This window comes from Opisthocomus hoazin, chromosome 3 (assembly GCF_030867145.1).
Source record: "Opisthocomus hoazin isolate bOpiHoa1 chromosome 3, bOpiHoa1.hap1, whole genome shotgun sequence".
Taxonomy (NCBI): Eukaryota; Metazoa; Chordata; class Aves; order Opisthocomiformes; family Opisthocomidae; genus Opisthocomus; species Opisthocomus hoazin.
In genome coordinates, this window is record NC_134416.1 from 46,911,676 (window position 1) to 46,924,496 (window position 12,821).

General features: G+C 46.2%; 1 protein-coding gene across 1 annotated transcript in view; it reads left to right on the forward strand.

Moving 5' to 3' along the window:
* The first annotated feature begins 10,053 nt into the window (after positions 1-10,053).
* The window catches only part of ALKAL1 (ALK and LTK ligand 1), a 35,295-nt gene continuing 32,527 nt past the window's right edge, over positions 10,054-12,821 (forward strand). Inside the window, exons 1-2 of the mRNA XM_075415275.1 lie at positions 10,054-10,145; positions 10,717-11,084. Of these exons, the coding sequence (XP_075271390.1) occupies positions 10,727-11,084 (358 nt within the window). The 5' untranslated portion in view covers positions 10,054-10,145; positions 10,717-10,726. The remainder of the gene's footprint in view (positions 10,146-10,716; positions 11,085-12,821) is intronic.

Consider the following 12,821-nt stretch of genomic DNA (forward strand, 5'->3'; position numbering starts at 1 on the left):
CTGAACTCCTGTGCCAGCCTAACAGAGGTGGCAGCTCAAAGGCAGAAATTTGCTGGCCAGAGGCATGCAGTTTGTGGCATTGATCTTTTTGGCAGCCATTCCAAATTACATTGGTTTAAATTGTGCATGAAGTTACAGGCAAATAACGTAATTTGGTGAGAATTCACCGCCTCAGGAAAACAGGCCACGGAAAGAAAGATTTTAACAAGGTGTAATAAATGTTCATGCTACTTTCCAGTTATGAAGAGTGGAGTAGTGTTGAGAGGCAAAACTGAGCAGCAGGTAAATCATGGCACATGGACTTTATAGGCTGTTCTCTCTGTCCATGAAACCAGGCACATAACTGCTGTGGCCATTCTTGCAAAAAAAGCCTCTCCAAGTAGGCATTTACCATCCAAAAAGCAGTCACCAACTGAAACCCATAAATACCCTTCCCCAGTGCCCTGGGATGTTCCCTTAGACAAGGCAAGCCTCCCCTATCTCTGTGTCTTTTATTCACCATCTGGGAATCAGATGCTCCAGCACCCATATTTTGCTGTCTGTCAGAGTAGGGTCAGCAGCTTCCTGAGTCTGGTGACGGGTTGTACGTGACAGGCAACGCTGCTTCCAAGCAGCCAAGCAAGCACCTTCAGGGCTGTCTTAACAATTTCTGATACAGCATCATGGTGTGCCTTGCAGTAATCCTGTCAGTGATTGGGAAGGGCTTATACATCCTTGGTTTGGTTTTTTTCTGCTCCATTTTGTGCTTTCTACACCAGTAGAGTGCCTTTTTTGTTACAGGATCCCCAGTTTTAACAGACAGGTGACACTGGTGTAAAGCAGGTTACCTGAATTGAGAAGCCTCTTCAGTGGTGCACAGGAAGCTATTAGGTAGGTGCAGCTTAGATCCCATAGGGTCGCACTGCAAGGATTTGTGGCAAAAAGATGAAACTATTCAGAACAAGGAATGTACAACCTCAGCACAACTTCCAGTTTTAATATGGGTTTCAATTAAACTGAAAATAATCTCCAACAACAATACAGCATAGAATTAACACAGCTTGATTTTCTGTCAGTCAATCTTTATTCCCTTAAAAACGCCCAAGTCAATTTGAAAAAAGAACCCTACACAAAAAAAGAAAAAATGTCACCACCAACAATAAAAAAAAAACTATTACTAAAATTGAAACATTAACAAATATAAAAAGTGTTACTTGCCTTGTTTATTAAATTGTCATAGTTCAGGTTCCAAGAAACAAGTGTTTAGCAGAAATTTTGTGTGTGTTTAGCATGATTTCTTCTTCTCCTTAGTAACAAAGAACTTAGTATATGGCTTTTTGCCTGTTAAAAATACAAGTGATGAGCAAAAATCCGCATGAGTGAATGTGCTTGATATTTTGCCTGTAATGTCATATGTAATTTTAAATGAAAAGAGAAAGAACAGCATGGGGAATGGATGGCTGAAAAGAGGAAGACAGGATCAATCAATGTATACCAAGGAGAAACTGAGGCAGCTGAAGGAATAGGTAAGGAGTATCGTGCCAGAAAGGGAACAAGAAAAGAGGACCAAAAAAAAAGCACAATTGCAAAGAGCTAGGAAGATCTAGCTCTTTTTTTTGGTATGGTTTTGGAGCTGGGTTCTGCAATGATCCAATCTTGCAATACAAGAGAAGGGTAAGAAAAATGAAATGCTTGTTCTTTTCAAACTTATCAGAAAAAACACCTTTACACACTATGTAATCTATTAGTACCACTCATGATCACCAAAAGTTTCAGCTGGGACCAAGCATAAAGAAGTCTTTAAGAGGATTTCTAACCTAATGTTAACAAATTAAACAGTTTATTTTTTTTTGTTTATAAGGCACGGATATAATTTGTTATAAGGTGATTTTTCTCTGTCATTGGCTATAGACTTTTACAAATTAGCTTTTCTTAGAGGATGGACATCTTAAAAAAATAGACAAAATCTACTATCAAATATTTCTTCAAACTGTTATTTAATTTTAGAGAATTAATAAGAAAGCTGGGGGAGGGGGAAGATAAGGCCATTTGTTCCTTAGGTATCCCTTCAATGCTTCGCTTGCTTCACAGGGGGGGAGAGAAGGAACGGATTGGTATTTTTCCCTTCCTTTGCGTCACTGGAGACTTTCACAGCTGGAGACAGTATGTCGAAAAGATCTATTAATAATTCATGAAATTCTCAGCTGCTTGGCTAGTGTATCATAATCACAGGCTCAGATATAAATCAGTCACCAGGGCTGGAGTCATGATGGACTTCTTCTTCTAGGTGAGGTAGGCAGAAGCATTCTGACATTCAGAGCAAGGGGATGACCTGCTTCCTCAGGTCAGTTTATTTAAAAAGTTCCTCGCTCCTGCAAGGGCTTAAGGCTTTGGCAATGTTCTTGATTTTCTTCCCTGACATTCCTTCAGACATTATAGACATGTCTTTTGGCCTATTGCAGGCATTTTAAATTTGCTCTGGACTATTTAAAAATATTGTGTCATCCAAAGACTGTAAGGGCACATGGAGTTCATTTTTATACTCTGTTTGGAGTAGGTCTGTATTGCACTCTTGCTGATAATGTCAGGCTTATAGATGGAATGATCATGATGGTCTTTTACAAATTCATGTTCCCAAATTAAAAAGTTCCCTGATATCAAATTTCTGTTTTCTGAGTAGATATTTTCAGGCTAAGCTCAAGGTTTTCTTTGATAAGCTTCAGTGTTTTGCTTTAACGTATTTTTCCCAAACTTAAAAGCATATTCCTTATTTGTCTCCGGTTTTTGCTATTCTTCCCAAGGTGTGAATTGGAGATTCAAGTGCAAGATCTGAGCAGCAGTCTCAACAAGAAATAGTATTAGTTGAGGTCCTTCTTTTTGGACATCAAGAGCATTAATTTGGTCAGTTAAGACTTCTGTTTTTTTCAGAGCAACGGTTTTTTAGGTAGGAATCCACACTCAGATAGCTTCACTCTGCATCTGGCTGCATCCTGATTGATCTTGTCCTCTTGGTCGCAGCACGCGTATTGGCCTGCAACAGAGACCAGTTTTCTTTACCACTTTCCAGTCTAAAAAACTTTTCCTGCTAAAAATCTCTTCCCAAGTCGACACTGATGTGTGTGCTATTCCACTAAATGAGGATATCCCGCTAACATTTTTATTATGAAGCTTCTCAGTGAACCAGTTGTTAATCCATTGAAATCAGGCCATGATAACTTTTGAAGTTCTTGACTAAACTGTCACGTAGCACAAAGTCAAATGCTCCTTAGAAGTCGCTTGCATCAACGCCATCAGTGTGCAGCAGGTCTGGAAACTTTGCCAGCTTACTGAGAAATCAGACAAGAAATCAGAGGTCATTCACGAAAGACCACTGTGGAAATCCATTTTTGATATAACACATCATCAGGAAATGTCTTTGCTGTAGGGAATGACATCGAATGTCTGAACTTCTGCTCTTGAGGTGGCATGAACCTGACATGGTCAACTTTCCCATTTGGGTTAGTGCCTACAGTTCATTTTTCTAAAACTTTTCAAGCCTACCCCTTCATCACTGACAGGACATTCCCATCCAAATTTTCTTTCTTTTAAGGATGATTAGCTCAGCAGAGGGAGTCAGTGAGCTCTAGACTCAGGCCACTCCAATGCAGCACACCTGCAGTGAGTCTCCACCTGTGGTGAAGGCTGCCATCGAACCTTTCCCTTCAAAAACCCCTAGGTCCAGGTTCTCCTGATCGAAGGCTCTCATTGTGAGAGGAAATTAAACATTTTTTCTGAATCAGAGACTCCAGGACATAAATTCTAGGTCTTCTGCTTGATATTGCCCTAGCTGCCAAGCTCTGAAAATGCCACTCAGTTTTCAGTTTTGGCAGGAAACGGATCTGTCTGTTTAGACGATCGTCCTCATGCTGACCAGACAGAGCTCTTCAAGGAATCCATGTCACATACACAGTTACTCTGGTCACCAGCCAGCTTTTTGGTGGTGTTAATATGTTCCTCTCTGCTGTCATGAAGAGGACATGGTAAAGATATCTTCTGTGTCAGGCAATAGATTTATTTTTGACCCACTGCATCTGTAAATTAAGTCTTTTAACAGCTATAATGACAGCTGTAATAAGCTGCCATTACCTTAGAAACAGGACTTTGTCCTCTGCAGTATATCCAACACAACTGAGAATCCAGGATTGGGTTCAAAAGAGAAAGACTCTAACCAGTAGGAATATTTGGTACCTATATTTGATTTTATAATGGGATAAGATAACAGCAGGTCCTGCTGCAGGACTCTTTGTGGGGTCTGCTATTTCCTTCTGAAATGTAATTCCAGTCAAAATCTGAAGCTGACAATAAATCAAGCATCTATCAGAGATTTTCTAAGATAAACTGTTAGTCTTCAGAGTCATGATAATGAAATAATTGCTTTCAAATCATCCATGACGCAACGTTTGTGAAGGACTGCAAGCAGTTCAAAAGTGTCTTTTGGTCAGACGGGATATTGCTTGGCCCTCAGGACCTGTTCTCCTCAGTACACCACTCTTGAGTCCTGCAAAGTCTGCTGGGGTTTTAAAGTCTTTCCATTTTTCTTTTTTGGAAACTTTGCAGCAGATCTTGTCCAGGGAACAATTTAAAAGGCAAGCAATGTTCATTTCTTGCTCTTAAGTTTCCATTACCAATTGGCCTAAGAGAGAAGGTATTTGGATTAGATTCTTGTGAAATAACACCTATAGACCCAGACTCTGCATTTGAAATCAGTAGTTTCTTCTGTACACTGCCTTTAGCTGAATAGTCCCAGGTGCGTACAGTCAGTCAGATGGTGCAGGAACAAAAGCTTCACTGCTGAAACTGTTTCAGGAAAAATAAAGGGAGGAAGAAGGACTTATTTCACACTCCCACTGGACTCTGCTCCTCCTGGCGTTCTCCCCTATCCCCTCTCTGCTTCCTGCTAAACAACTTGTAGGTTATTTCTGGGGTTTTTGCTTGAAATATTTCAGTCACAAGCTGCTTCATGTTTCCAGCTGAGCCTTCCAGAGCACAGGAGAGCCAAAGGTCCCCCGAAAATGACTCATTATATCTTAATTGCAGGTGCAAAATGCCATCCTAACCCAAGTGGTAGTGACTTCAGGGTAGAATTTCTAATGATAAGGCCAGTAAAGGTCATTATATCTCTGTAGTAAAAAATCTTTATATATATTTGTAATTAGAAAATTAATCTGCTGGTTTTTAATTTGAAATATGATGATCTTTATTTATGGAATAAGTACTTGAAGCCGCTACCTAAAATCTAGTCAAGAACATCCCACTATTCTCTACTGTGCTATTTCTAAAAAAAAAATGCTAAAAAAATAGTATCAAGTTACAAAACGCACTAAGTTTCAAGTTATATATATATATATATATATGGCACACTGATTCTCACATCTCTTTTAGTAATACTGTTTTAATTCAACTGTACGGCCTTCCACTGTCAGCCAGTTCATTAGCGTGTCGTGTCTTAAAAGCTGCTTGCAAAATAACTACAGATTCATAGAAATAAAGGACTGCAAAAGGTGTTCAAGAGATCATCTGATCAAGTCCTCTGCACTGAGGCAAGATTCAGTATATTTATATCCACCTCAACAGGCATATATACACAGATGTTTAAAAACTCTGATTTTAAGGAAATAGTGTGATCTGAAATCCAGCTGAAATCCTCTGTAACTTATCAGAAATTACAGCAGCCATCTATAAATTACTGCCTTGGCTAATACATTCATATTTTTGAGGTGATTTTTCACTTCCTCACCTCTCCTTTAGTAACAACTGTGCATTAAATCCCAGCTCAACACAGTCAACAGGAAAATTCCCATGGACTTCAACAGAAACAGGTTTTCTCTCTGTTTTTCTTCTTGATTCAGCTGAGTGGCCACGGAAATCTTTGGCTGACAGATTTATTTAGAAATAGTGAGACACCTAAATTTTAAGTCTTTGCTTTAGCCTGTCTTTTATTTGAGTGTGTGCTTTGGGAATACATTTAGATAATTTTTATCTTTCAGTGTAAATCCAGAGGTAAAATGTCACTGCTAAACCAACATTTGCCAGTTGTTCATTTAATGGATTTGGGCTGAAGTGTTGAGCTTGATGGGAAAAATTAAAAGTTAGGTTTCTTACTGAGCCCTGATGGCATAGGTACAGTTGGCTCTGCCTTGGGCAATGGAAAGAACTAGATCATCTCCCCAAGTCCCTGTCAGCCCTATGATACTTTGATTTAACTAGTTTGCTTTTAACTTCGGTCAAACATAGACTTGTGGCTAAGACAGTTCAGAAAATACAAAGAACATGCCACAGAAAACAAATGTGATGTACTTGTTGAAATCCATTGGCTGCAAGAAGCAAATAACCAGACTTGTTTAGGCTCACTATGAACAGGTTTTCTGTTCCTAAATAAGATACTGAGGGCAGTCTTGAGACACTCTCTTTGATGTAAATCTCATGCTGAGGTTCTTTCTCCACATAATGACGAGGAAGCACATCAGAGCTACTCACAAAAGGCCAATGCAACTCTGACCTGAGAATGGGTTTTCAACCCACCAGAATTGCCTGGGATTAGGAAAGCAGTCGTCTTCCTCTGGTTGCCATTCTTTCAAATGCTCTCTGAAGAATTCAAGTATCCAAACAGTTTAAGAAGAGACAAGGCTTTGCGCAACAATAGAAAACAATTTTTTTTTTTCTTTAACAAGTATTTAAGGTTCTAGTGTATAGAAAGAATCTGAAAAATCTTCTCAAAACTTGTGATTTAGATGTGCTGTGGCTCTAATTGCTTCTTTTTACTTTAAGGCTTGCTCCGACTCCCACAGCAATGAATGGAAATCATTGCAGTAACTTCAGGGCCTGATAGATCTGTCTCTCAAGCTGCTCTGCAGGGACACCCACTCTTTTGTTTCCTTGACTTGTTTATTCTTTCAAAAATACACAAAGGATAACATTAAAAAAAAACAAAAAAGGAAAAAGAAAGAAGAAAGAAGTCCTGGTAACAAATGAAGCAACCAACATGTCAGTTTGGTTTAATTTAAAACAGTAATTAAAAAACAGTTTATCACCCTCTGGATGGGTATAATGTCAACACAAGGAAAGAAGGATGCAGCTCTTCCAAAGGAGGGAAACAAGTGACAGCAGAGGTAAAGGAGAAGGGTGAAACTGGCTGGCTCATAATGGTTAAGGGCCTAGTTGGGCTCCGATACAAAGCTTTAAAAACCCAAATACTCAACAAGTAAGTTAAAGAAAAAAAATTTAGTCTTCTTAGTATTTGTAAAGTTATTTGTATCTTAGAAACTCACTGAATGTGGGTGACATATTTGATAATCTTTGCTCAAGAAGTCGCAAACTTTCCCAAACTAGCAGCTCCAGGGTGTTGTCCGTCAAGACCACCAGCCAGCTATAGCAGACTGAAGACCTCTTCGATCTTTTTTGAGGATGTGGGGAGAGAAAAGGGGCTACTTGCTTGCCTTTTGCAATATTGCTTTTAATTCTTATGAGTATTCTGCTACCTGCCTCAAACATACACCCAATAAAGACTTTGATTTTTTTATGAGCAGAAAAATTATTCCGTCCTAACAGTGCGACACAGATTTCCTTCCCTCATGACCTGCTCCCAGGGCTAGAAGAAGATGTAAACTTAATCCATGACTAGTTACTAAGGTGGGCAGAGGAGCTCAAGTCAAGGTAATACTTTGGTCATTTCTAGAGGAGAATTCAGTCCCATTCTGTAGTGGCAATACGTGTCTCTGAGGACAAAATAAAAGCCAACAAAAAAAAAGCAAGTGGAGAGAAGCTTTGGGATTTGTTTTCGAGCTGGTAAATTAATATGCAGCTTTATTTCTCAGCTTCTCTGAGAAATCACTGCTCTCTGTCTTCCTCTTCACTCAACCTAACAGTCAGCTTGACCAAACAAAACTCCTTATATGCCCTCAATAAAGAGGTAAAAGCAGGAAATCATGTAGGGAGAAAGAGATTGACACTTCCCTTCTGTTACCCTGTGAATCCACAGGTCAGACTAGTTTACAGTTTACTAGTTTACTACAGACTAGTGCAGTACACTGACTGCTAAAAAAAAATGTGTGATAAAACATTGGGGTGCATTAAGAAGAGTGTGGCCAGCAGGTCGAGGGAGGTTCTCCTTCCCCTCTACTCTGCCCTAGTGAGGCCCCATCTGGAGTACTGTGTCCAGTTCTGGGCTCTCCAGTTCAAGAAAGATGAGGAGCTACTGGAGAGAGTCCAGCGGAGGGCTACGAGGATGGTGAGGGGACTGGAGCATCACTTCTATGAGGAGAGGCTGAGGGAGCTGGGCTTGTTCAGCCTGAAGAAGAGAAGGCTGCAAGGGGACCTAATAAATGCTTATAAATATCTCAAAGGTGGGTGTCAGGAGGATGGGGCCAGACTCTTTTCAGTGGTGCCCAGCAACAGGACAAGGGGCAATGGGCACAAACTGAGGCACAAGAAGTTCCGTCTGAACATGAGGAAGAACTTCTTCCCTCTGAGGATGATGGAGCACTGGAACAGGTTGCCCAGGGAGGTGGTGGAGTCTCCTTCTCTGAAGATATTCAGGACCTGCCTGGACAAGGTCCTGTGCAGCTTGCTGTAGGTGACCCTGCTTCGGCAGGGGGGTTGGACTAGATGACCCACAGAGGTCCCCTCCGACCCCTACCATTCTGTGATTCTGTGATTCTGAAAACCCTTTGTAGCCTTTCATTAGTTAAATCTGCTTTGTTCCCCCATCTCTGTGGCATCACCCCACCAAAGGTGAGTGAGGATGGCACAAGAGCAGGAGGATGTGGGGAGGAAGCTGGCTTCCCATCACCTGCGACAATGCAGCCCCTGCGAGATACAGCCAAGTGTGCTCTGCCTGAGACAACCAGAGATGGGTAGGTATGACAGAGTTTTGGGACAGAGACAGAATTTGGAGGGAAATGTCATACATCAGACAGGCGCAGAATAGTTTAAGTCTCTTTCAAATCTAAATTCCTCCTTTTCACATATTCAAGGATATCTCAAATCCTTTTTCTCCCACTCTTATTAAGTAAATATCTCGGTGGTACCTTCTGACAAAGTGTTACACTTGCAAATTCTGTCATAATGTGAAATATTGTCTCATTTAATTTTAAAAATTGGTATTGCTTTTCAGTCCACACCCAGACCACCTGTATGCACCGTTCTCTGGAAGCTGAGATATCATTCGCTCATTATTTGCTTACATATTTATGGCTCTAGGAGGCAAGGTTTTTAACCTGCGGGACTAGTGGTTTCACTAGGTCAGTACCTTTTTTGCTAGCTTTTCGTTTAGTCTCATTGTCAAAAAGTAAAAAAGCTGTTTTGGAGAAACAAACTTCTACAAGGTCCCTAGTTTGTGAATTCACCCGCCAGAGACAGTCTACCACTTCCCTTGCCATCAGAACAGAACCAAATTTATACACACTTCAGGTTTTGCTCAGGGCTTCCTTGTTCGATAAGAAAAAGGGGGAAAGAAATAGTTTCTCTTGTCGTATTCCTAAGGGAAATCCATCAAGTTAAAGCGTATTTTAATCTCTTGAGCCGGCAGCTTTATTAGTAAGCGTTTCCCAGTCTTCAGGGAAGCCTAATTTCGCAAATAGATCAGAGCCACTTCAAACGCAGCTTTCAGCTGCCATCCACCGGGGGACAAACGGGGAGGAGGAAGTTTGTCAGAAAAGACCTTCTCTCAGCCCAAGAGTGATTACCAGAGGTGTCTCCATCGACTGCCACCCACCCAAAGTCGATAGCGCTCAAACAAGTACGCCGGTGCAGGCTATATAAGCGAAGGGCATGGCCCTGGAGGGCGCATCCCCCCCTCTCCGGGCGCAGCGCCGACCGCCCCGCTCCGCGCCCGGCGAAGGCAGAGGACGGCTCCCCCCGGCCCGCACCCGCTCCGCCGGACCCCCGCCGCCTGCCGGCTCTCTGGAGGGGGCCTTCGGCGCGGAGAGAGGGGGTGCCGCTGCCCCTGCAGCGAAGCCCGGGTCGATCCCCGGTTACTGCCCGGGTTCGCCGTGCGCCCCGGCAGAGGGAAGGGAGGGACGGGAGGAGGGAGAGCCCGGAGCCGTCGGGGAGAGCCGGCTGCCTTGCGGCTCCCGTTAACCCTTTCGTCCGAGAGGATTTGCGAAGGGAGGCCGAATATAAAACAGCTCGTAAGTAACAGAATTTTCCTCCCTCCCTCCCCCTTAATCCTAACCGTTTGCTATAATTAGAATAGCTTACTTAGGGGCATTAAGCACTGCTCGCGGAGCCTCAGCCCTCTGTAATTATTTTTGCCCTTTACGCCCCGATTTGCAGCAGTTCCCGACGTAAACCTTAACTGAACTCCGTCCAGCTGTCCGTCCGCCCGCTCTCGCCCGAGAACCGCCGTGCGGCACTGCCGGGGCGGGGGGCGGGCCGCGGGGGGCTCCGCTCCGCCGGCGGGGGGGGACGCCGGGGGCAAGGGGAGCCGAGCAAATCCCCCGCAAAGCTCTGCACCGCAAATGCGTGCGGCGGGGTTAATACCCTTCCCCTAATCCGCGTCTGCAAACGCGCCCTCCGGGGAGCCGGGCGAGCCGGTGCCGGCCCGTCGGGTCGCCGCACCGGCCTCCGCCCCCGTCGGCGCTCCGCGGGGCCGCGCCCGGCCCGGGCGTTGCGGGAGCAGCGGGCGCGGCATGGGGGGCGGGCGGGCGGGGTGCGGGCCGGGCCCGGCGCTGACCGCCTCCGCTCTCTGCCTCCTCCCAGAGCCGCAGAGATGCGAGGGGCGAAGGGACGCCGGGCGCTACCGGCCATCGTGCTCCTGCTGCTGGCCTCGGCCCCGCCGCCGCCGGGCGCCGAGGGCAGGGACGTGCCCGCCGCCGGGGCTGAGCGCGGAGCGCTCCTCGACCTCCTCCTCCACGCCCTGGGCGACGGCGGCCGCCCGCTGCCGCCCCGCCTGCCGCGGCGGGACCGGGTGATCTCCCGGCGATACAGCGGCGGCGACCCCCCGCCGCCCGACCCCCGCGCCATCGCCATCGCCGCAGCCGCCGCCGCCGCACCCCGGCCGGCCCCGGCCGCCGCCGCCGCCCTGCCTCCCCCACGGCTCTTCGCCGCCGCCGCCGCCCGCCACGGAGGTAAGAGCCGCTGAGCTGCCCGCTCCGCGTCCCGTCCCGGGGATGCAGCCCCCTCTGGGTCCCGTCCCGACGGCTCCTCCGCCGGGGCCGCCCGCCGCCGGCGGGAAGGGGCGAGCGGGAAGCGGGACGGGAGGTGCTCTCCCCACCCCGAGGCGGGAGCCCCCGGGGAGGTTTCTGCCGTCGCTGGGGTCCAGCCCCGCTCCCGTGCGGGAGCCGGCATCGCGGGGGGCGTGGAGGGGGAGCAGCGCGATGCCCCGGCCCTGCTCCCCCGCAGGAGTTCGGCTGTGGGGGGGTCTCCGGCACGCGAGGGAGGAGGGGGTCACTCGGGCTTCAGCACCTTCTGCCGGCAGGTCAGCTGGGGCCGCGGGTGGCGTGGGGTCCCCTCTGAGCAAGCCTCCCAACCTCCCTGCACTGCAACGCAGCCAGCACTGAGGGAGCCCCGTTTCTTCCCAAACTTAGGACTGCTCTGATTTGCACAAAGAGGAAAAGTGACTAATGTGAGGGATGAATGCCTGGACTTCTTCCTTTAAACTTCTTCTTCAGCTTGACTGGCTCTTGCATGATGGGTTTCTCTAGTTCAGCCCTGGTAGGTAGAGGAGGTCGGGTCTGCGCAGGGCGTGGGAGCTGGTGTCACCATCGGGAGGATGCTGGGGCTGGGGCAGGGAGCCATCCCTGCTGCTGGCACGGGTCGAGCCTGGCCGTGACAAGCAGGAGCAGTTCAGGGCCAGAGCACAGCTGCCTGGAGATGTTCACAAGCCGCGCTTGGCCGGGAGACTGGGCAGAGGGTCACCTCCGCCGCAGCTAGTTTTGATGCAGAGCCACGTAAAACATTTCCTACTAGAGTGGAGCTGCCCGAGGGGTTTGTGTGCGTTACGACGGTGCAGTTCAGCAAGAAGGAGGTTATAGTGACTGTCTCTTGGCTGTAGCCCACTAACATGTTTCTCTTGCTGCCTGCCAGAGACCCTGCTGGAGAGAAACAAAGATGAGGGAAACTAGGGAAGTTTGATTTCTTAGGGATTTGTGTCTCTGGAGAGCGCCCTTGTGGCTGGTAACTGGTAACAGGTGAAGTCTCCCCAAGTCACACTGGTAGACTTGCTCTTCTCTGTCCAGTGGTCTATTTTAAATGAAATCAAATCCCGTTTTGGAAAAACTTGAAGTTGGGTGACAAGTTCAGAAGTTAGTAGGTGGGTAACTGATTGGTAGGGCAGGCACTTGCGCAGTCAGATCGCTGAACAGCCTAAGGAAACTGGACTAGAAAAAGGCAAATCAAGCCAAAAGTAATTAATGTTCTGGCCTTGGAAGCTTCTGCTTAAGTGTGATTTGCCCCAAGTGCTGAGCAGTCCATCACTAAGGGGTTGTAGTGTTCCAGTGAACTTACAGCTATTCTTGCTTTTTCAGAGCATGAAGTCTCTGGTAGTAAAGGGAAAGCCAGCCCAAACCAGATCTCCGCAGATTTGTTTGCTGACTGGAAAAGATGCTGCTGGTTATCAACATGACTGGTCACGAGTGATGACTTACAGTGGCTTGAATTCTTATGTGCTGTGAGCAAACCCTCAGAGTACACTTTTCCAGGAAAAAAAAAATGTAAAAAGGTCTTTTCAAGGCAGAATACATGAAGCCTTATATATGTCTTCTTTTCAAGAAAATGAAATATAGACAAGTATAAACCTGAGAGCGATAGTTGCTAGTACCAGGTGGCTTGAGGAAAAAATCTGTTGCGGACAACAGTATCTCCCA